This window comes from Triticum urartu, chromosome 6A, assembly GCF_056163025.1.
Source record: "Triticum urartu cultivar PI428250 chromosome 6A, HENAU_Tu73, whole genome shotgun sequence".
Taxonomy (NCBI): Eukaryota; Viridiplantae; Streptophyta; class Magnoliopsida; order Poales; family Poaceae; genus Triticum; species Triticum urartu.
The window spans coordinates 148,177,498-148,201,658 of record NC_141878.1 but is presented as its reverse complement, the minus strand read 5'-3'; the positions used below and the strand labels follow the sequence as shown (position 1 = coordinate 148,201,658).

Sequence of the window (24,161 nt, the reverse complement as noted above, 5' to 3'; positions counted from 1 at the left end):
ACCCTTTTAATTAACAACAGAGGCTCCAAACATTTGGCAATTGCCTCCTACCAATTAACAATAAAATATGCAATTGGATAAAAAATATCGTCCCATGCTTAGTTCTCTCATTATTGTGAGTATGGAAAACAGAATCCTAACACATGCTTAAATTGAACTGCATAGATGATTTTGAGCTACCTTTGGTGGGACGAGATGTCCAACTAGATGATCTAGTATGTATGCTTATTTCGGAAGAAACTGAGCGCTCAACGGGGAACTCTGGAATAACAAAGAGTGATCACCCAATGGTGATCTCTGTGATAGGAAAGAGTGGTGTCGGCAAGACAAAGCTAGTGAAGGAGAGCTACGAGAAGCACTCAACCAAGCGTTATTTTGACGTGAAGGCATGGGTGACCTGTGCTCCCAATCTTAGTGCCTCCAACATCATGAAACTGATCCTTTTGCGTTTGACAGAGGGCCCTGTTACAAGGCTCCAAAGAAGAGGAACTCCAAGGAAGGCTAGAGGGTGTGTTGAAAGTTTGTACATATTTGTTAGTTATAGACGGGGAAGTTAGCATCACGGAATGGAGCTACCTGCTATCCATCCTCCCAAATGACAATGTCAACAGCAGAGTAGTGAGAATCACACAAGCAACCGATTTAGAATCACCACCACCAGACAAAATTGTAGAGAAAAAAATTCTGCTTGAACACTTTAATGAACAAGGCAAAACTCTCTGGTTGTTCCTAGAAACACTGTTCATGGATGAGAAAGAGAAGCTCGTCAATGATCTGGAGAAGAAGGAAGATAAGCATGACAATGGACTGGAGAAGAAGGAAGAGAAACATCTCAGCGCTCAACTACTTTGGTTGATCCTGAGTGTTGTGAACAGTTTGATGTTGTTTTTTCTTGGCTCATTTGCAATAAAGTGGGGCTGCGGTCCGGAGAAGAAGGAAGAAAGGCACGGTGATGATCTTGAGAAGAAGGAAGAGAAACACAACGTTGATCTGAAGAAGAAGAAGGAATTCATAATAAGCCATGCCAAGTTCATCTTTGATGTTACAGGTGGGCCATTGGTGATCGTTCTTTTGTCCGGTCTTTTGCGGACCAAGGAGTACCCTGGAGAATGGGAGAAGGTATTCAAGCACCTCGAGAGCAACTTCACTAGACGGAAGCGGCTGGACATCATACTATCCATGTGCTTTGATGACCTCCCACACGACCTCAAGTCTTGCTTCCTCTACTTTGCCGGCTTCCCGGCAAACACACTCGTCAAGGCACGCTCCTTGGTGTGCATGTGGATGGCGGAGGGGTTCCTGATACCAAAAGAGGGAAAGACAATGGAGAAGATGGGTGAGCGCTACTTGCGTGAGCTGATCCATAGGTGTGGAGATGAGCGTGTCACCGTCCAAACCATAGTCCATGACTTCTTGGTGCTCGAGGCATAAGAGGCAAACTTCATGGAGATCCATAGTAGGGATGATGTGCCCACACTGTCCACTGCTCGTCGCCTTTCATTGCAGAATCATAGGGACAAGTATGTTGCTCTCGCAGAATCTTTGCCCAAGTTGCGATCCATCTTGTCCAACTTCGAGAAAGAAGAGCCCGGAACCCAGACCAAGGAAGGCATCAAGACTAGTGATGACATACAGAAGCTCCTACAAAGATCTCGATTCCTCCGTGTCATCTACCTCGATGGCCTAGAGATCGGCAATAGGTTGCCCTCCGAAATAGGAAATGTGATGCACCTGCATTACCTTGGCATCACGTCCTGCTCCCTCAACGAGATACCATCATCGGTTGGGAAGCTCACACATCTACAACCGCTAGACGTTCGGGGCACCTTTGTCAGAAGACTTCCTTGGGAGTTCTGGAAGATTCCAACACTACGACATGTGTCTGTATCCATCATCTTGCCTAGGCGAGTCGGTGACTTGGAGCAGCTGCAAACGCTGCAGGCTGTAAAGCCAGGTGAAGATGGTGGTATCTGGGACAAAAAAAACTTTCGCTGGCATGAAGCGCCTTCAGTCCTTGTACATCTGGGGCCTCTCCACCAAAAATGTCCAGGCCTTGGATGCTATCTCCGCAATTAACAACCTCATGCTCCTAAGCATTCAGGGCAAGGTAATTTCCTTGGATTTATTCACTTTCTCCAATTTCACACGCCTTCATGTACTGATTTTGAATGGGAGGATCATGCCACTATCAAGAGAGATCAATGGGTCGTTAAAATTCCCAACTCTGACAAAGTTGTCTCTGAAGAAGACCATGGTGTCACAATACTTTATCAACAAACTAAGTAATGAGCTGCCCCTTCTTACTTCTCTAGCACTACTCCCTGAATCCTATGAGGAGGCACGTCTTGCCTTCATTGATGGTTTTCAGAGTCTCAAGGAACTTAAGATAGACCTAGATGTGGGCGTGAACAACATTATTATAGCGGATCAAGCATGTCCTTCCCTAGAGAAACTGAAGATCTCTATGTACTCTGAGGATCTTCATCTCCAACTCCAACCCAAGATTTGGGAGATAATCGAACTATAAGATAATTTCTTATTCAAGGAGATGCAAAAAAACAACAACACACCATTCTCATGAAGATAGAAGCTCCTGCTGAAGATCAACGGCGTGAAGTTCATACTATGTACAGTATCCCTATAGCACAAGACATACAAGTTTTATTCATGTGTGATGCATAAGCTTTCAGAGTGTTACTTTGCGTCTATTTGATTTGTTAAACATTTGTATTTGTCTCTGTATATATGTGTGTGTGCACCCGAGAGAGAGATGGTTGTTATTTGGCCCGTATCTCCGGCCACCATTTCAAATATATGTATTTGACTATGTAAATAAAGTGGCATAAACTGCTTACTAATGCCCGATCTATTAATAAAATGATTGAGCATGTTCAGTCGAAATGGATTTCCTTTGCTTGTCTGCATGGCGCTGCATAGAATGTTTTTTACGAGGGCAAAAAGGGCAAGTGCATTCTTTGTGCCATGATCTGGAGCGCCCTGGCCGTCCGTGCGGTCCACGCCGGCCCGCGAATTTTTGCCGACCTCGGGGAGGGGAGGGGAGGTTGCGAGGTCGCCATCGGCATCGCACAACGTTCAAAATTTCCCACATCCGCACCAGCACTGTAGGCCACGTGTAAAGCGCTCGTGTGAATAAGACACAGAGACCCGGCCACACCAGGTGCAGGTGTTCGTCACTCGTCGCTTCCTTCAGATGGCGATGGCGATGCGACGCGCGGCGGCGCTCGGCGCCCGCCACATCCTGGCCGCCTCCGCCTCCGCCTCCTCCCGCGTCGCCAGCCGCCGCCACGTACGCCTTCTTTCCCCCTACCCCACTCGCCTGCGCTCCTTCATTCATACCCCTCGCGCCCCCCGGCGGTGGTGCTCGGTGGGTCGTGTCTTTCTGTTAATCGCTGGGTGGGTGCGCAGATGGGCAGCCTGGACGCGGGCGCGGCGATGGAGAAGATCCGGGCGGCGGGGCTCCTCAGGACGCGCGGCCTCATCGGCGGCCAGTGGGTCGACGCCTACGACGGGAAGACCATCGAGGTACTGTCCCTCCCTCCATCCGTCTCACCGTAGTGGTGCCTTCGCGATGCCTGTGGATCGTTGCGGTTCGGATAGCGTTCGATTTCGAGGGGAAATCAGGGATTGTTGCGGTTCAGATAGCGTTCGATTTCGAGGGGAAATTAGGGATTGTTGAGGTGTTCCAGTTGCTACTTAATGGAACGCGTGGGAGTTGGAAATTTGTGCCGAATTTGGGAACAACTACCGTACGCCTTGATAACCATGAAAATAGAGGCGGAACTTAGCTGGTCTTGAGCCTTTTGAGTTTGCTGTTTAGGTTGTTTCTGTAAATTGTGCCGGACAGTATGTGAATCAGTGAAATGTTGCTACTGCAACTCTACTCACTTTTTATATTTCAATTCTCTAACCTATGCTAAGTTGCTAATGTTGATTGTCAACCTTTATAACTGGAATAACTTCTTTTTCTTGTAGGTGCAAAATCCAGCAACTGGCGAGGTCCTAGCAAATGTAGCCTGCATGGGCAACAGAGAAACAGCTGATGCAATAACTTCTGCTAACACGACATTTTACAGTATGTCAAACACATTAGTGTATTTACTTTTAATGCTTGAACACTGACCAAATAATGTTTTGTAAGTGTCATAGTTAAAATGTTTTGATATGCTTATAGTATTAATAATATATGCAAATTAAATTGCTTCTGTGTTTGCGGAAGATCAGCATTGGAACACCATGAATCAAGTGAACCCTTACTCAGATGCACTTTCGTCTCCACAATCAACTAATATCTTCTGTGTATCAGAAAATGCTTTCATTGTGGCCTAGTTGTTTTATTGCCATATATAGTAATTTAATAAATAAAAATCAGAACTACTATACTGTCTCCATATTAGGTGAATGTGTGACGGTTGTTTTGTTTCTGGTAGAACAGAGGAGTTGTACTTCGTAGTAGACAGAGTACATCTTGTAGACTCCCAAAATCCTCTAGTTTTTTAGTACAAGCTCTGAAAGGCAGGAAGAGAATACATGATCAGCACTTAGGCAAAGAAAATTAGGAGCGACAGATTGGTCTCTAAAAGCTTATTTGGCTAAAGCATTGGCAACTTTGTTGTCTCGGAAATGCTTGTTTAAAAAATATCTAATGCATGCCCTCTTTTGATGCAAACCTTATCTAAATCAAGTTTAATTATGATTTTCAATACCTAGTAGGATGCTCATCTTCACCTCATAACAAAAATACGAGTCCTGCATGGAATTGTGCGTTTTCTGTTGTTGTTTCCCTTTGCTAAATATTTGTATGCCTAAGAATGCTTTTCTTTGCATATTTCATTATAGTTGCTTTTCCATTTACCACTTGTAATTTTCTTTGCTTGTTTATTACCCTTTCTTTTTTGTAGCTTGGAGCAAACTCACTGCAAGTGAAAGGAGCAAGGCACTAAGAAAATGGTAGTTTGTATGGATTGAAGTGTTAATAATAGCATGAATTTCTTGTAGTAATGCCAGGATATTTCTTCTCACTGTGTATATTCCACAAAGGCATGACCTACTTATGTCACACAAGGAAGAACTTGCACTTCTTATGACACTGGAACAGGGGAAGCCTATGAAAGAAGCCCTTGGGGAGGTACTTGCTGAAATCATGCACTGACAATAGTTTGTTGGAGCTTGTCATTATCTAGGGTTATGGTAGGCTAATTTGTTGCTAATCATATATTCAGGTGAACTATGGTGCAAGTTTCATAGAATTTTTTGCTGAGGAAGCAAAGCGTGTGTATGGTGATATTATTCCCCCTACTCTAGCTGACCGCAGACTATTGGTTCTGAAGCAGGTAATATGCTAATACCCTCTAAACATTTATTATGCCTGTTCCTTCTGGTAGTCACTTCTCCTTTCATTACCACATTACGTTTATACTCCCTCCGCCCCGAATTACTTGTCACAGAAATGGATGTATCTAGACGTATTTTTAGTTTTAGATACATTCATTTCTATCAATTTCTGCGACAAGTAATTCGGGACGGAGGGAGTATTACATTATTTCATCATCACACTGTACACTTCTCACCTTTCATTTCATCAAGCAAAATGTCATGTTAGGTACTGACATCCTCTTGGAATGCTACTCTAGTTTCTCAGTTCATTTTCTTGTACTAGTACAGTAAACCTGTGTTTTTATTTTTCTAATATTAGTTTTTTACTATGGATATTTTTGCAGCCTATTGGGGTAGTTGGAGCTATTACACCATGGAATTTTCCTTTAGCAATGATAACCAGAAAGGTCTCAAGCAAAACACACTTCTCCATTGGTTAAAATGTCCAAAAGAAAATCAGCTATGTTTTTGCATTTTCTTATATATGCCTTCCCGCAGGTTGGACCAGCATTGGCTTGTGGATGCACTGTTGTTGTCAAGCCATCAGAGTTCACACCTCTGACAGCATTAGCTGCAGCAGACCTTGCTCTTCAAGCTGGAATACCAGCTGTAATTCTCTCAAGTTCTCTACTATTCCAGTATTATTTGTGTACAAGTGTATTTATTCTGTTTCCATCTGTTACTTGTCGAAGATCATGTTTCAAAATGGACTACTAAATTTCTGTAACGAAATTTTCATATTCATGGTATGGGTACTGTTACCGAGTAAATTCTGTTACTCCCTCCGATCCATATTACTTGTCACTCAAATGGATGTATCTAGCACTGAAATACGAGTGGATACATCCGTTTCAGTGAATATGGATTGGAGGGAGTACTAGATTTCTGAGATGCCTTACTCGTTTTGATTAGTAAACTGTTTAAACTAGTCATAACTGCAATCCTGCAAAAGTCACTAGGGGAAAGACCAGGTTTTGGGTATTATTGGAACAAATCATAGTATTTTCCCATCTTTTACTTGCACCTGCCAAGTTGTTTCATTGTAACAGAAGGTTTATTCATCACAGTTATTTTTTCATCATCTATTTCTGTGAGTCTATTCATGACATCTGTTTCAATCATATTTCTTCATCTAGGGTGCACTAAATGTTGTGATGGGTAATGCTCCTGAGATAGGTGATGAACTAATGCAGAGCACACAGGTTTTATTTCCTTCCCTTTCTTTCAGTATTAATTATCTAGTATGTTTTCTTGCAAGTATTTTCTTAGATATGTTAAATCATATAAATTGTGGTATACATGATCACATGTTTTCCTCTTTATAGGTCAGAAAGATTACGTTCACGGGTTCAACAGCTGTTGGCAAAAAACTGATGGCTGGATCAGCAAACACTGTGAAAAAGGTATGTACTGAGAAACTACTTAAGGAGAAATTACTGTACCTCTGAAGTTTAAAGTTCTTGTGCATCTTTAGAGCTTTCTCCTCCCAAGAACACATCCAATAGAGTTTAATCTTGGGATGTCCACTGAGCCCATGGCGGCTGTGAAAATGCCTCCTAGGAGGATGTAAATTCCCTATCTTTCCAATGCAATGAAACGCAAAAGCTATTTGCGTTTTCTCGAAAAAAATAGCTGCAACTTGCTGTGTTGATTTCGTTTGGTGACTTATTGCAATAACTAACCTTGTTTCAGATGAACATGTAAGATGTCTGTGCAGAAGGGCTCAGCAAACCAGGAGTAGCTCGCTGCTTCTGGTCACACTAGCCCTTGTCTAATTTTCATAAAAATGTGTCTGTCTGGTTTAGGCCCTAGATACCATACTGCATGCACTTCAGCCCGCAATGTCTATATATCCCAGTATTAAATATGCCCCAAACATCATTCTAGAAAGTCTCAGACCTTACCAATAAATGATCCAAAAACTACCCGATCTCTGGAACCACCCTGCTTGTGGTTTTCTGGTCCTGTGCCACTTTCAAAACTTGCTATTCGGTCAGTTCAGCGTTGATAGCATTTATTCTTTAGGGTGTTGGATATAGATTTTTCACTTTTTTATTTAAGCACCCTAACTACTTGCTGGCTAGTAATACCATTATATGTTAATAATTGCTTTGCCATTTTGACTTAATTTTCCAGTGGAATTTTGGTCGGGATATATGCAGTATTGTTAGTTAGCAAGATCTTTTCACTGTGCGGTTAACTTCCTTTATTTTAGTTGGAATGTTTCTGCAAAAGCTTTTATTGTTTCATTTCAGTGTGATATCATCAATGTTGATATTTGGAAGAATAATTCTCATGTAGGTTTCTTTGGAGCTCGGCGGGAATGCGCCTTGCATTGTTTTCGATGATGCAGATATTGATGTTGCCGTTAAAGGCAGTGTAAGTAAAAAAATTACTTTTCCTCACTTCCACAACTATTTTCGGGTCTTGTATTTCCACTAACATACATACCAAAAAGATCATGATTAGCTCTCTAGGCAGAGATGAACATCATAATAGATATCATGAATTTGTGCTTTATGTCTAAGACTTACATGAATTGGCTAATTGACTATTGGGGCCTGTTTCGTGGTTTTAAAGAACGATCTTGAAAATGCTCAGTTTTCTTAGGTCAATGCATGCATATGTATGTCTCTTGACTTCCCTTTTTTTTTCCTGAGCTGCAACTGAGAAACATAACGTGGGCTAAACACATGTCGCTTTCCTCACTCTTTCCCAACATATATTATGTTAGAAATTCAGTGTTGGGTTGGTATCCAGGTAATGCAGCTGCCTTCCAGGGAATGCGCATATCCCTGTTACTTTTCTAGAGGATAACATCACAATATGGCCAAAAAAACATGATAATGGCTGAATCAGCTAATGAAGTTCATTTCATATGTATCACTTTCTCTTACTAACATATTTTACACTTTCCCACTTCAGCTAACAGGCTATTGAAATGTGTAAATTCTATCATTTTGATCATAGTATGATGCATATTTGACCTACTCCATTCTTATTTAGCTTGCTGCCAAGTTTCGGAACAGCGGACAGACGTGTGTATGTGCAAACAGGATATTGGTGCAAGAAGGTATACTGATCATTTATGTCATATATATGTTATTGGTGCCTCTTGTGTTCTGTTAAGAATGCAAGTTGCATCTGTAGGTATCTACGAAAAATTCGCAAGTGCATTTGTCAAGGCTGTTCAGAGTTTGCAAGTCGGTAATGGGCTAGAAGAGAGTACATCACAGGTATATAAAGTGTTTAATCCCCCTCTGTTATATATTGAGCTACAAAATTTGAACTATGTCTTTCTTGTGTTAGTTGCTTGGACAATGTTTTCTCACACTGTATGAGTTATAAGAATACCTAATTTGAGAGTACTTGGGGTCTCTTTGGATTGAAGGATTTTCATAGGAATTCTGTAGGATGTCAGTCAATAGGATTTTTCTCATGAAATCCATCCGGATCAAATGAATGAGACCACCAAATTTGTAAGGCTTGCTTTTATACGCTCCAATTCCATCTGATATCTAGCAAGAGGTTAGACCACACGGAAAATTACTTAGTGTCTTGCATCAACCTTCTCTCTCTCTCTCTCTCTCTCCAAATTCCTACAATTTTTTTGTGGATCACCCCAAGAACCACTTTTCCAGATTCATATGTTTTTGTTTCCTGAGCCGAAACCACCAACTATTGAGGTTGATTTTGTGCAGAACACCTACTCTACAAGCTTATTGTACGAAACACCACCTATTCGTGTAATCTGTTGCAGGTAGCTAATCCATCGTTTGGCTCCGTTGACATGATCCCTGTTGGTCCCGCTTATAAGTGCACACATGAAAAAAACCCGGGTTGGACGACAGGTTTTGGAGATATTTGCAGTTTTAGTTGGCTCATTCAAAAGTTTGGTTCAGAATTCAACATTTCTAAAATATGCTAAAAAATCAGTAAATTATAATTATATTCACTACTTATGTGGGATATTTCAGCTCATTTGGACCACATGTTTGAATTCTATCAGCATCTGGACACTTAGGCCCCGTTCGGATCTCCTCCACGATCCAGCTTCCTGAGAAGCGAGCGAGAAGTGACCCGAACGGTTCAGCTTTGAGAATCCAGCTCCTGGAGAACGAGCGGCCTGCAGTGCAATTTTGTGGAGCAGCTCCGGCCCAGCTTCGCAAAAATGAGAAGCAGGAGTTGCTGGAAATTACGTATGATTACCCTCCCGAAGTTCCACGTTCAGCTTCCTCGAACCGTTTTTCTCGCTAAAGCCTGACCTGACGAGAGCAAGCTCAGCGAGACAGACGCGAGCCTCTGCTCTCGCAACCCTAGCTGCGGCGCCGCCAGTCCGCCACCGCAAGTCTTCTGCCACCGCCCCACGCTTCTCGGCCTCGTCCTGCAGGTCGCCGCCCGCAGTCAAATTCCGCATCTGCAGCCACACTCCATTGGTTGCCGCCGGCAGCCGGACGACCTGCTCCGTCCAGCCTGCAACAAGATCCATGCAGCACATACGCGCAGCCATTTTCAGCCCTACTCTTCCAAGTGCATTGGCCCAACCCTTGGCTGAACAGGCCAAGCCCATTTCATGGGCTGTGCACGTGAGCAGCTGCTCACGTCAGCCGAACGCGAGGCTGCTCCAGCGAGAAGCTGGAAGCCAGCGAGAATTCGAGAAGCCAACTAAACGAGAAGCTAGAGGAGATCCGAACGGGGCCTTAGTTAAGGGAGAAATCACTCCATAATTAAGTCTAGCTATGTCCAGTCTAACATTGTAAAAATCATGAAGCAGGGAAAGCGAGTCCTCACTAATCGAATCCAAGAAATGCTGATAAAAATCGAACAAAGCCGCTTCATCAACGTGGGCCCATGGCTGTCTTCCTGAAGGTTCTCTTAGGTTCCGTAAGTTGTGGGTACAACCCTCTTGAAACGGTCAACAAGGTCTGCCTGCCAGTCATCAGTTGCATCAGGCAGCATGACGGCTTACCCTGGGAGATATTTGCTGTTTTAGTTGACTCAATTCAAAACCTGACGGATGCCACAAGCCATGAGATCTCAATCCTACGTGTTTTTTATTCCTTAATTTATAGAATTCTGTCTTCCAAAGAGACCCTTATGAATTATGATTGAACTTTGTGCTGCGTCATAATGGATAATGCTCGTGATCTGCTATGTTATTTTCTTTTTGGTACCTCATGCCAGGTTTTACAGTTTCTTTCACATGCAGGGTCCTCTAATCAATGAAGCTGCTGTTGAAAAGGTTCATATTTTGCACTTGCAATAATTCTGAATTATTTTATGTAGCGATCCTTACATGTTTTATTTTCTGGCTTGTTCTCTTGTAGGTAGAGAAGTTTGTAGGTGATGCTACTTCAAAGGTAATCTCAAATGACTGTAACGGCGTACATTTTCTCTATTGGAATTAGATGTTAGGTTCCAAACTATGGCTAGACCATTTCCTGGCCCCAGCTGGATTGTTGGTAACATTTCCTAAAAGGTGAATCAAAAAGTTAAGTGGTTGAGGAACCACAATTTTCCTGAATCTTGACTCTGGTTCATCCCACCTAACTGTAAATTAACTGGTTGAGGAACCACAGTTTTCCTGAATCTTGACTCTAGTTCGTCACCCACACACTAATAAGAGACAATTCTATACCAAGATGCTTGTCTGATGATTCTATACCAAATTTCCAACATAACCTGCAACTGCATGTAAACTGTAAATTATCTCCTTATCTCGGTCCTTCTGTAGGGAGCCAACATCATGCTCGGTGGTAAAAGGCACAGCCTTGGGATGAGCTTTTATGAGCCAACTGTGGTAGGGAATGTAAGCAATGATATGCTTCTTTTCAGGTAAAGATTGAATTTCTACATCGTGTCCATCTTGTTTCAGTGCATAGATCTTACTTTTATGTGCAGAAATCATGAAATCGTTGGTCCAGTCCTTTGCAAATTTATAATTATCTTCAGATTTTGAACTCTTAATGATGTAAAAAGGCCAATACATTTTGCTTCAGGGAAGAAGTTTTTGGTCCAGTTGCACCACTTATACCATTCAAAACTGAGGAGGAAGCAATCCATTTAGCAAACGACACCAATGCAGGTTCATTATCTGGCCCAAGTTTGCTTGTAACGTTTTAGGATTCCCTTTCTGTAGACTGCCATATATGTCAAGCCCTTAACAAGAAACCTGCAGTGAAACATAATGGACAGGGTATGTCGCAGTCAGAAAACGTTGGTAGAGAATGATACAACATTCACATATTTCTAGATAGTGGTAACTAGCAATGTCTGAATTCTTTGTGTTAAGTACATAACCATCTTAAGAAAACCTAGCGGTAATGAATTTTATTTTAGTAATTCATAGTCTTGGCTTAAGGCTAATTTTGTGAAAACATGTTGTAAAGTCATTATAGTAACCTCATTATCCACGACGCTGCAGGCTTAGCCGCATACATGTTTACAAAGAGCATTGCGCGGTCGTGGCGTGTTTCCGAAGCTCTTGAATACGGGCTTGTCGGTGTGAACGAGGGATTGATTTCAACAGAGGTAATAGAATGCCAAATCGAATTACTTAATCTCCTGCGTTGGGCTTACAATGTAAGGTATAACATAATTTCCAGGTAGCGCCATTCGGTGGGGTTAAGCAGTCTGGGCTTGGGCGAGAAGGATCAAAATACGGCATGGACGACTACCTGGAGGTTGGTACATGCGACTCTCTAAACTGTTTCCCGACATGTTACTCGTTTCTCATTTGCTTGACCGTGGTTGCAGATTAAGTATGTATGCATGGGCAACCTGGGTTGATGCTTGAAGTTGGCATCCGCTTCCACCTGAATGGAGAAGAAGGATCGAGAACCTACTGGGGCCAGGTGTGCTGATAAGCGTGGATAGCTATGCAGGCGTAAGGTGTAAGATGGAACGAAGAGGGAGGACAGTTTTAGAAGCTTGGAATAAAGAGAGTAAGCCGTGTCCGAATAAAAGGTGCAAGAGTTAGAATGAAGAGGGAGGGCAGTTAAGAAGCTTGGAATAAAGAGAGTAGGCCGTGTCCGAATAAATGGGTTGTAAATGAATGAAACGTGAAGCACGGCTTCGTCTCCGAACTTTGATACTACTCAATAATCATCACGTTGTTCACTTGATGCAGAGAGCAGATCCTCTCAAATGTTGTAGTGATACTGCATTCTGTGTTTCTGGCCACTGTCGCTCCTGCATGTGAGCTGTACCCGTGTCACCAAAGCGTCACAGATCATCAGTAACTAACACTATCCTGCAAGTAGCAGTGGGCCCGTGTGTCATTTTAACCATCGATGCATTGAATTGTGGTATTTGAAATAGTAAAATCTACTGTATTCTGTACCATGAACACGTCACTGAAGGCTGCGTAACAATTTGGCATTGTCAATGTTGGCTATTCGTGCTAAACTGGTGGTCGAACCCGAAATGCTTGACCGGCGTAGGTTATTAAACAACACGTGTGTTAGTAGCTGTAAGACGGAGTGAGTAGTGACCATGTTGTAAGTACGGAGTGCTCCTACTTGTAAACGCTTGTTGGCAAGCAGGAATTTCGCAGAAACCACTCCCACATGCGGCATGAGCCGATGAGATCTCTCACATTCTGAACAAACAAAAGGACACCTAATACGAAAAGCTGATAAGATCTCGCTGGTATCTCCTCTTTCCCGCTTACCGAGGTAGCAGCAGCTAGATCGAGCGATGAGTGCAGACCCTGGGCAGGCGGTAAGAGTGAATGGGCCAGAAGGCAGCACGATCCAACCAAAGCTCTGCCTGCTACTCCTACCTACTACTCCCTCATTTCCGATTTATAAGGCTCAATTTAAAAATCTCACAAACCAAGATAGATGATGAGTGATGAAATATTTTTTGTAGTTTGTAAAAGCACCCAATTAATGCTCTTGTTTTTCTCAAAAAATTATGTTTACGAATGCATTAGTACTTGGTCAGTTTTCTTTTAATACTTGCATGCAATGATTTAATGCACCTTAAAGTCTGAACATGTGATGGGAAACAACCAAATTGAGTCTTATAAAATGGAAAAACTAAAATTTTGAGATAAGCCCTATAAACCGGAAAGGAGGGAGTACTACTTGTACTAGTACAGTATATGTCCCTATTTGGATTCATGGGTTAGAATTAGTTTGGGTTAGTTTGGACTCAACTAACCCAAAAATATTCAAACAGGGTTAGTTCGGGTTAGATGCATCTAACTCATCCAAAAAATCTAACCCACCTAAGAGGTGCTTATTTGGGTTAGTTCTTCTCAAGATCACTAAAAAACATATTTTTCTCACGCTCTTCCCGCAGCAGATCTCTCCCCACTTTCTCGAAGCTTCTCGTCCTTTCCTTCCCTTCCTCTCGCACCGTCCGTGAAGACGCATCGCCATATCCGCGCTCCATCTAACCCTGCCATCCAAACACCTCTTTGGCTAGAGTTAGTTTAGAGTTAGTTCAGGGTTAGAATCTAACTCTAACCTCTAACTAAGTTAGAGTATCCAAACAGGGCCCGATCTGCTTCAGCAGCAACAGGTGGAAGTAGAGGGAATAAACGGGACGAAATCACTATTCTGACCCTTTGAACGAACTTTGTCACAAAATGAACTCGACGTGAAAGTATTTCACGATCTGACCCTTTTAGCAACGCCATCGCCCGCGGCATTTCTGCTTAAAGAAGAAACGCCGAGGTAGCTAGCGTTTCTGATAAAAAAAAAACGCCGAGGTAGTTAGCGTTGCGGACCAGGTAAGAAACGCCGAAGGCGCTGGCGTTTCTGGCCATCATAGAAACGCCAAGGAACCATGGCGTTGCTGCCCTCTTTGGTCATAATTAATTAGCCTTATTAATTAGGTTGTTCATCCACGTTCCACATGCACATAAAAAAGGGCAGCAACGCCATGGTCATTGGCGTTTCTATGATGGACTGCAATGCCAGCGCCTTCGGCGTTTCTTATCTGGTCCGCAACGCTAACTACCTCGGCGTTTCTTCTTTGGTCAGAAACGCTAGCTACCTCGGCGTTTCTATGTTGGACAAAAACGCCACGGGATGTGGCATTGCTAAAAGGGTCAAATCATGAAATACTTTCACATCAAGTTCATGTTATGACAAAGTTCGTTCAAAGGGTCAGAATAGTGATTTTGTCCGAATAAACGAAGCTTCCTCCGTCGTCAAAAACTGACATGCACCTTTACCTTTTTGTTCACCCCCCTCTCCTCCAAAGGGCGGCAGCAAAAGGGCGCTTGTCTCTTGCATACTGGACCCACCGACAGGGGGCGAGCCCGAGGCGAGCCAGCCCGGGCCACCAGGGGCCGGCCTGCCCTGCGGGCCGCTTTGCTTTGGTGAAACCCAAGATGATTTGCCTCGGGAGCTGCCCCCCCCTCGCGCGCGTACTGTAGCAGGGACATCTGGCATCAGCTTTTGGAACTTGCTCCTGCTTCAGTGTACTCCCGGTAAGGCTCAGGAAGAAGCTTCCTTCGAAATCTCTGCGTCTCCTCGTTAGTCAAATAAAGGGCAAGCCTAGTGCCTAGGGTGCTGGGCTTGAGTAGCTAATTAAACTGCGCCTGCTTCTGTTGCTTCTCCTTTTTTGTGTTTATTACCAAAGACAGGCCGGGCACAGGCTGAAATGCACATGCTGACAGGGGAGCCGATGCGGTGATCTGGGTGCTGACTGCAATGCAGGGAGTATACTTCGAACAACGAACTGAAAATTCCTCTTTGGGAACATATAAGGCGATACTACCTGGGTTCCGGCAAGCAGTTTTGGCTCCTAGCAACGATTGCCAAACAAATTCAAAATGTACTGTTTTTTTATACATGTTCACGTTAATGTCCAAGACATGCATGGAAATTTTCATGCGGAAAAGCACAGATGTATTTCATAAAAAAAAAGTTCAGTGGTCTATATATGCCAAACATTTGACACTCAACTTGTCTTTTTTTTTTTGCATAGTTCAAAATGATTGGCTTTGCCCTGAACATTTGCATACAGTATGTAACATTTGGACATGAACATGTTTTTTTTTTTTTTGCATTTCCACATGAACATAGATGACCCTATGCGAATTACATCACTCCACTTAATTTAATAAAAATCACACTGCTGTATTTCATAAAAACTAATGATGCTGTATTCTGTCTTGTTTTATTGTGGGGTGCCCACGGATTTTAATTTCCAAACCTCGGATTTGTACCGATTGTCGTGATTTTATACATCCCATTCAATTTTCTAAACTTAAGTTGTCGCTTTGCACACGGGCATATTTGACTTTTGAAACTTTATTGTCAATATATTTCAAAATGTTCAAACTAATTAGACACTTCAAGTATATATGCATAAATCTGTCATAAAACTGCCTGTACGTACAATATCTCAGCATACATATGTTCAAACATACTGATATACACTCTTTTGTTTTTACCCTATATAAATCACTTCTGGATTAAATAGAAGATACTTCCTCCGGTCCTTTTTACTCTGTATATTAGGTTTGTCCGAAGTCAATCTCATCTAACTTTGACCAAGTTTATACAAAAAATTATTAACATTCACATAACAACACATTTTTATTATTAGTTCCATCTTGGAATATATTTTTATATTATATTTATTAGATGTTATAGATGTTAATATTTTTTAATATAAATTTTGTCAAACTTAGCAAACTTTGACTTCAGACAAAGCTAATGTGCGGAGTAAAAAGGACCGGAGGGAGTACTATCAAATTCCGATGGATTGGGCACCAACTCCATAGGAATTTTAATAGACACATTTTCATACTTATTCACATAGCTAGGTTGATTCACTTATATGTATGTTTTTGATCGAAGCGACTATCCCCATAGATTTTCTAGTTGTTAATCTTTTACCAATTTCATGCAATTCAAGCAAACCCTAAATTAACTATGAACCGTGGTCTAGAACCTCGTATGACCAGGATACAAGATACACGAGGACTGAATTAAGCATGCACGTTTCTTTCGTCTTCTTTTTTCTTCTGAAAAGAGGTTCAAACCTTGCACGCTAAAATCAAATTAGTAACTTAGAGATAATTTACTAGTTTCTATAACTGATATTTTGCTGATAGTTCCAGTTATCATTTGATGGAATCAGATTCCAAAATACACACATCCCTTGCGTACATGAAGTACGAGTATCCTGACCACTTTTTTCTCTCCCTTCTCTTTTCATCCTTTCCTCTTTAAATACTGTAGAACCATCATTTCTGTTTGGCCCATATCTCAGGTACTGAGTGCATGTACTTAGTTTGCACCAAATTTAATTTTCCACAGATATACATAGTAACAATGCGATCTACATGGTGCCGGACCTTTGTAATGCAGACATGGCTGCTGGTTGATGAATGAAACATTTTTCCCTCGCAAAAAAAAAGCGATCTACATGACCCAGCATTGCTCCAAATAATATTTCCATGATTCTACATTGTCCACATTTAGTGGTTCTACAGATCGCCCCCAGCTGCTCTGGCTTTTCATGATCTCTACTCCTATAAAAACCTGAGTTGGTGATGATGATGAGCCTGCCATCTTTCACTAATAGCTGTTGGATCTAGATCTGACGCATACAAAGCAAACTGTTGTAGTTTTGCAAAAAGATGCACACACTTGTTTCCATATTTACAAACGACTCATTGTCTTTCACAATCAGCCTTATCTCTTCCCCACCACATCCAGAAGGCCATGGGACAATCTGGTGCGATGGCCGCTGCCGGCGCCATCCATCCTCAATCTTGGTGTTCCGTACAATGCACGGGTATCTTACTATAGTCACTAATTAGCAGCACACATTTGCATATTTTTTCCGTGAGCATGGATGTTGAATTGTATTTTCCGAAACATGCATGCTTTTCAAATACATGTTCACTTCATTTGTTTTTTCTAGAAAAGAAGGATGATCCCCGGTCTCTGTATCTGGAAGATGCATACGACCACTTTATTGATTATTCTCGAGGACCTTACAAAGTATTACAAACAATATACCTGAATCCACCATCTTGGCAACATATGCCGCTACTCCTATCCATATGATGAAGGGATGCTAGCTGGGCCACTACCCAAACCACTCACCTAAGCCTAACATCAAAAGCCGGAAACCCCAGCCGAGCCAAATACCGGGTCTGGGGCACAATTCGGTCAGACGCACTCGTGTGTCGTCGCCGCCATCTTCCACAGGCCCGTCTTCAGATCATATTGAGGCTTCTACCTTGTCTGGCCACTCTGCCATCGACGTCAACATCACTCCAGACAGCTACCTTCTCCTGCGCGAGTCCATCTCCGCGCATCGGACGCCGAGCCTCCACAGCGCCATGCCGCCGATCTCCGCCGCCATCAATGTGTGAGATGAAGTACCGCTCCACCATCCCCCTAGCCATCACTTGCTCCAAAACGATGCCCCCAGGAGGGAAAGCGATAAAACGCCAAAATCGTCCGATCCGAAAGACCCAGATCTAGGGTTTTCCTCGAGCATCCCGAGCCTGATGATGCAGACTGCAACGACGATGCCTCGACAAGGGAACGGCATCTAAGACGCCGTCATCGTCCGCCATGACCGTAGTCGGCGCGATTTTCATCGGCAGTTGCTCCACCAGACGTGCGCCACTGACGTCGCTGGTCCCTTCAACCGGAGTAAACTCCAAAACGATGCCCTAAAGAGGGACTACGACGCAAAATCGCCGTCACCGCTCGATCCCAAGGAGATCTAGGGTTTCCCCCGGAGATCCCCGCGCTGTCAAGGATCAGACAAGGGTAGAATCTCGGCGAATCTGCCCAGCTGTCGACGAGTCGCACCCGCCACAGTGCCGACGACAGACCAGCGATCAAGGCCCACGTTTAGGCATAGATCCGGCCGCGCCGCCGCGACCCGATCCGGTCACGCCGCCGCCGTCCCTGGCGACCGCGACGCACCAGATCGCGAAACCTCCTGCCGCGGGGGAGCGAAGTCGCCGAGGCGCCGCCACCACCCGCCGTGGCGTCCGCCCCCCGCCATGCTGCGGCCCGGGGGCGCTGGCCCACGCCAGCCCCACGCGAGCGAGAGGGCCCGAGTCCCCGCCGCCGCCGGCGACGACCAGGCTTCGCCTGGCCGCGCCCTTGGGCGGCAGCGAGGGAGGAGGAGGAGTGGGGGAGGACCGGCCGACGGGATCTGGGGGCCTCCCGGCCGCCCATACGGGGGGCGACTCGGGAGGGAAGAGGGGAGGGCGGGCGACTCGGGAGAACGATGTTTCAATCAAATCCAGTTCATTTGTTGTTGAAGACGTAGCACTTTTTGGATGGCATTGCTTTGTAAGACAAGGGCATTATGTAATACATACTACCCCTCTATCCGAATCTGTAAGGTGGACACAAGTTTCTAGGCTTTTCTTTTGTGGGAAGTTTTTAGGCTTTCAACTTCACTAACAAAACATGTGTTATATACTCCCTCTGTTTCTAAATATACGTCTTTTAAATATTTCAATACGGACTACATATGGATGTATACAGACATTGGAGTCTCTAAAAAAACTTATATTTAGGAATGAGGGAGTATATTTTTTAGTGGCATATACCACATGATTTAGTTAGTCAAACCGAAGACCTAAAAACCCATGCCATCCTTACAAACTCAATGGATGGGGCACTATCTCATGCATGCATGTGCATGCAAGCTTTGCCTTGAAGGTACTAAGTTACCACACTAACTAGCTAGAGTTGCGAACTCTGAAACATAAGCATAGGCATTAGATTGTGTATTCCTCAGTCATCCAAAGAGGTACTATTTCTAGATCGATGAGGTTGCACGTCATCAGTGCAATTTATAGCCTTATTATGCATGCAAGCACATATCATATATGTTGTGCCAGTGTTCCTCGGTTTAGCAATAATTTGGCTGTGGGCATCCTCAGTGGTGATCAAAAGTTTTTTCTCTCTCTCAGTGTATATATATCCTGACATTCTTCCTTTTTATCCAAGAAAAATATAGTTTTGTTAGTTGATACGAGGGCAAGTGTCCGAAGTTACATTTGCACCACAACTCCACAAGTCACACAGCAATGCAAGAATTCAAAATTATGCCCATGTTCCAGACCCAACCAATAAGAATTAATTAACAATATGTTTTTGACGATATACATGTGTCCCATGATCAATGCATGGAAGCTTGCCACATCAGCATGCAAGATCACAAAATAATTAGATTACAAATTTACAACCGTCATAATTAATTAATTTAGAACACGTACAATTACACAACAGATCATCTTAGTTAGACCTTGAGCATCATCATGACATAGACATGTGATGCATCACTATATGTGTAAGATCATCCTGATCGACGCATAATTTCTTCTATAATTTCCTTGATTCCATGCACTCAAGCTATACTTATTTAGCCACATGCACCCGGTTAAGCAAAAAGCTCTAGTTAACTTAATTCGGTCGATCGCTTGATTTACCCGTAGATCACCGACGAGCTGCCCATCCTCTGGGCTCCCATGTGCGGCCGCCGGGGGGACGGCCTCTCGAGCTTCGACCCCATGCCGCTGTCGAATCCTCTGCTACCAGCGGAGTCGCCGGACATGGTCATCATCGGCTTCGCTTCGTACATGGAGTCTATGTCGTCCATCATCGGCGGTGCCATCTGGAGTAGCTGATCGCCCTTGTCATCCTCGTCGCCGTCGTCGTCGTCACCCCACATCATAGGGCTCTTGCCTCCGGCGTACTGGTTGGACCTCTTCTTCCCCAACGACCCAATGCCGCCGCCATCGCTGCACGCGAAGAAGCTCTCCATTGGCTGCTGCTGCTGCAGGTCTAAGTGACCGCCTCCGTAGAGGTGCAGGTCCTGCAGGGAAGGGAAACCCATGGAAGCCGGGCCAATGTCCTTGATGGAGCACACGTCCAGGACGCCGGCGTGGCTGCCTAGGGATTTGTACCCGGCAGTAGGGCTCGCCGCGACGTCGCCGGTGGCAAGCGTCTGGTATGCTTTCTCCAGGATGGACTGCATGTACTTTCCCTGGGCTTCAATCCTCATTTGGAGGTGCTTCTGCACCTGCGTGTCAATTGTCATGTACTCATGTTCATGCATGCATGAGCTAACTAATTTAAGCATCATTAAGCTACACAATTAGTGACAACCTAGTAAGCAATTAAACTTGATGACAGTGTTTTTGCATGCATGCATGTAAGATGTATCTAAAAGTTGAGGAGCATGAGCTGCATGGGAAGGTGGTAAGGTGCTCAGGAGGAAAGGGGAGTTGAGTAAACTTCCTAATGTTCTTAAAAGGAGAAAAATAAACTTCATGAGAAATTGACAGTCTTTTTAACATCCACCCATGCGTACTTTGATTCTTGGTTGATTAATCACCTCTAGTTGCTCATGCAGCCTCCTTTGAACCTCCATTTGCATTCTGATGGCCTCGTTCATGTGCACGTTGCGGCTGAAATTAAGATTCACAAACGGTAAAGGAAAAGTGGTGAGTGAAAAGCTTAATAATTGGGATATGAGTGAACGCAGAGTAATTAACATACTCTACTTCTTACTAACTGATTAACTTACTCGTTCATGTTTCTCCCCATTATGCCTGAAGAAGAGGCCGCGTTTCTATGCATCTCCATTGCTGCCGCAGCTGCGAAAAAATTTCAACAACACGAAGATATAACATATATACCGGAGTAGTAGAGTAGTCATATGCACAATTTTATCTTCACAATTGAATCGCATGAGTTAGCTCTTACCATCCTTAACTGCATGATCGTTGAAGTCCTTGTGTGGCTGCTTTCCCAGCCTGAATTTCTGCACATGAAAAGACCAAACAGATTAGCCAGCATGCATGTGTGAGAGAGCGCATCATGCCAACAAGAATTAGACCTAACCCTAATTAGAGGGTGCAACAACACACACATGGCCGGACGCACCTGAAGGTGGCTCTTGAGGTGGTAGAGAGTGAGCCCCTTGACCCCCATGACCCTCATGATCGTCTTCGGCGTCGCCTCTACAACAAGCACAAAATTCTCAGCGACGGAATTAATAATTAAAAAAAGTGACGAGCACGCAGCACATGAAGGGTTTTGGAGCCGTACTGTCGGGGCCGCCGAGCTGGGCGACGGCGTCGACGAAGCGCTCATGGAGCTCCACCGTCCACCGGAGGCGCGGCTTGGGGTCGGTGGTGAGGACGAGGCCCGAGTCGCCCTGCACGCACATGGGCGCCCCGCCCCCCTGCACCGCCACCGCGCCAGCGCTGCTGCTAGTGGCCTTCTTGGAAGAGAACATTCTTCTCTTGTACTATTCTCCCCTGCCGCTGCCTCTCCTCTCCCTAGATCTCCCGGATTGAGCGCGTAGGGGGATTGGATTGGAGATTCAAGGACAAGGAATAGGGTTCGATCGCCCGCCCGCCTCCCGCGCTACGAGGCGACGCCGAGAGACCCCTTCTTGTTGCCCTCGTGGTCGTGGCGCGCTGGTCTGTGTGTGGTGGCTGGCTATAGCTAGCTAGGTCTGCGTTGGGGTGGTGTCTTCTTTCTTTCTCGCTTGCTTGGCCGGGCTGTGTAGCTTTTGCTTTCTTTTCCTCCCCTCTCTTTCTTGCGAGGAGTCTTCACCTACAAAGCCCCCCCCCCCCCCCCCCCCCCCCCATGGGTGATATTCTATCATGGCGCAGAAAAGCAACCAGCTCGAAGGCTCCCCCTCCCGCCTTTGGCAAAAGAGGAGAGTCGTGGGGTCTTTTGAAGCCTGCTAATTAGTGATATTCGTCTACTATCATTTTTATTATGGGCCCAATACGATCGAGCATCATAGACACTGTTCATAGATACCTAAGCTAATAATATCAGAGGAAGACAGAAGAAAAGCTAATATTGGTTTTAGTTATTCATTCATACATGTTCATGCATATGTAGTAGGATTAACCGGCTTATATAAACTGAGTAAGTTACGCAAGATACCCCCGCGTCGCCCCTCCGCTCGGGCCACTCGGGTGGCTCCCCAACCCTAGCCGCCGTCGGGGCCTAGCCCATCTTCCTCCCCTCCTCCCGCCGCTGCCGGAGGACGCCGCCGGCTTGCGCCCGAAGGCCGACGGCGGTGGCGGGGGCTCTTCCTCCCTCCCGCGTCTCAAGGGTGGCGGGGCCCCAACATGCGTGAAGGTACAGTCGATCTAGAAGCGACGGCGTTGGCTTCGACGGCGGTGGCGGTCGGCCCTGCCTCGGGCCACGGGCGGCTGCTGCGGCGGCTGGCCTAGATCGGGCGACGGCACGATGCGGTCTTCGGCGGCATGTCATCTGGCTTTAGATCGGCGGCGACGTCGAGGGCCTGGTGGACTGCTTGGCGGCACCCATGGCAGATCTGTTCTGGTCGGCGTAGCCAGTGGTGGTGGTCATCTTCTTCGTCGGCGGTGGCCGGCCAGAAGCTTGGTGATCGGATCTCGAGATCCATCATCTAGTCCCGGCTGCGAGTTGGGGAGACATGGTTGCCGGTGAAAACCGAGCCGACGGCAGGCGATGGCGGCATTCTACGCCGTTATCTTGATGAAGGCATCGTCGTGTAACTACTGTCGATGCTCTGGGGGAAACCCTAGGATCTGGTGTTCCAGATCGGACGATGGCGGCACTGCGGTGTCGTTTCTCTCTTGGGAGCATCGTTTGTGGAGCAGCACTGGAAGTCAGAGGCATGAGGAGGAGCGGCTTCGTCTTGCACGGAGCTTCGGTGGAGATGTCAAGTCATGCTTGACCGACAGGTGCTACGCTTTGTCATGCCTGGTCGGCAGGTGCTACGCATGACAGATCTTACAAGGACTTCAAGCTGTGTCGGCTGGTGGTACTTGGCAGCATGTTGCTGAGGTGTATCAGTGGCGACCGCGACGTGCTCAGCTGTTTGCGCGCAGGGAGGAGGTGCCGCTGGGCGCCATGGTGGCGTCGACGATAGCTAGACCGAGCAAGGTTGATGCATCAGTATAGTTCTGAAGATGGAGCGGTGGCAGTTGGAGGCGGCGGCCTCTGAGAGCACGCCGGACCAGTGTGTGTCCCAGACCCGGCAAGTGGCTAGGTTGGGGTATCGGGTCTTAGATGTTAGGCTTAACTGCGATGCCTGTTTGGTATTAGGCCCAGGCTATCTGTGCCCCTTCATCAACTGGATAGGTGTAGCGATAGTTTGTTGCTTAGAGAACGACTTTTGTCTTACTGTTGTATGACTTTGTAAGGTCTTGTGAGAATAATTAATAAAGTGACCGTATGCATCGCCCAGATGCAGAGGCCGGAGATCATCCTGCTTTTCTAAAAACACAAAACCCACCACGATTGTTACTAGGTATTTATAAAACCGCCGGTTTTGATTTCTTTTTCAACAAATCACCGGTCCGATGCAACTCTTCACAAATACCACTAATGCCCGGCTAAGCATGCTGTCAAACCATGCCCCTTAAAAAAGCATGGTTTGACAATATTCTTGATTGGTGGGACCCATCTATCAAGGCTGGCATGGTAGTTTAGGTAGACAATATGCTGAGGTGTACGTCGATGAGTGATACGTCTTTAACAATTTTTGATTGTACCATGCTATTATATTATCAATCTAGGATGTTTTATATGCATTTATATGCGATTTTATATGATTTTTGGGACTAACCTATTAACCTAGAGCCCAGTGCCAGTTTCTATTTTTTTTCCTTATTTTTGAGTTTTACAGAAAAGGAATACCAAACTGAGTCCAATTGACGTGCCACTTTTTGATGGTTTTTTATGGACCAAAAGAAGCCCCTGGAGTAAAATAGTTGGGCCAGAAGAGTCCCGAGCCGTCCA

General features: G+C 44.9%; 2 protein-coding genes and 1 pseudogene across 3 annotated transcripts; 2 read left to right on the top strand and 1 right to left on the bottom strand.

Annotated features, from left to right (window-relative positions):
- Positions 1–221: 221 nt before the first annotated feature.
- Positions 222–2,581, top strand: LOC147964528 (putative disease resistance RPP13-like protein 3; annotated as a pseudogene).
- Positions 2,582–3,141: 560 nt separating this feature from the next.
- Positions 3,142–12,518, top strand: ALDH5F1 (aldehyde dehydrogenase 5F1). Its single transcript, XM_087527134.1, has 20 exons — positions 3,142–3,307; positions 3,427–3,543; positions 3,994–4,093; positions 4,920–4,968; positions 5,059–5,146; positions 5,241–5,351; positions 5,739–5,801; positions 5,893–6,003; positions 6,531–6,596; positions 6,720–6,797; positions 7,696–7,773; positions 8,401–8,467; positions 8,545–8,630; positions 10,604–10,636; positions 10,722–10,754; positions 11,129–11,229; positions 11,394–11,479; positions 11,819–11,925; positions 12,000–12,077; positions 12,151–12,518. Exons 1-20 carry the CDS (start codon positions 3,212–3,214, stop codon positions 12,181–12,183), a joined length of 1,581 nt encoding a protein of 526 aa, XP_087383260.1. The 5' UTR covers positions 3,142–3,211; the 3' UTR covers positions 12,184–12,518.
- Positions 12,519–19,459: 6,941 nt separating this feature from the next.
- On the bottom strand, positions 19,460–21,986 carry LOC125517294 (myb family transcription factor IPN2). Of its 2 annotated transcripts, none has more exons than XM_048682484.2 (6): positions 21,459–21,986; positions 21,294–21,370; positions 21,114–21,171; positions 20,935–21,004; positions 20,719–20,815; positions 19,460–20,427 (listed from the first exon to the last, which is right to left on the bottom strand). In XM_048682484.2, the coding sequence occupies exons 1-6, from the start codon at positions 21,646–21,648 to the stop codon at positions 19,831–19,833; spliced, it is 1,089 nt and encodes a 362-aa protein (XP_048538441.1). In that variant the 5' UTR covers positions 21,649–21,986; the 3' UTR covers positions 19,460–19,830. The 2 variants fall into 2 exon arrangements, with proteins under 2 accessions (XP_048538441.1, XP_048538442.1); XM_048682485.2 differs by having other exon boundaries at positions 20,743–20,815.
- Positions 21,987–24,161: the final 2,175 nt, after the last annotated feature.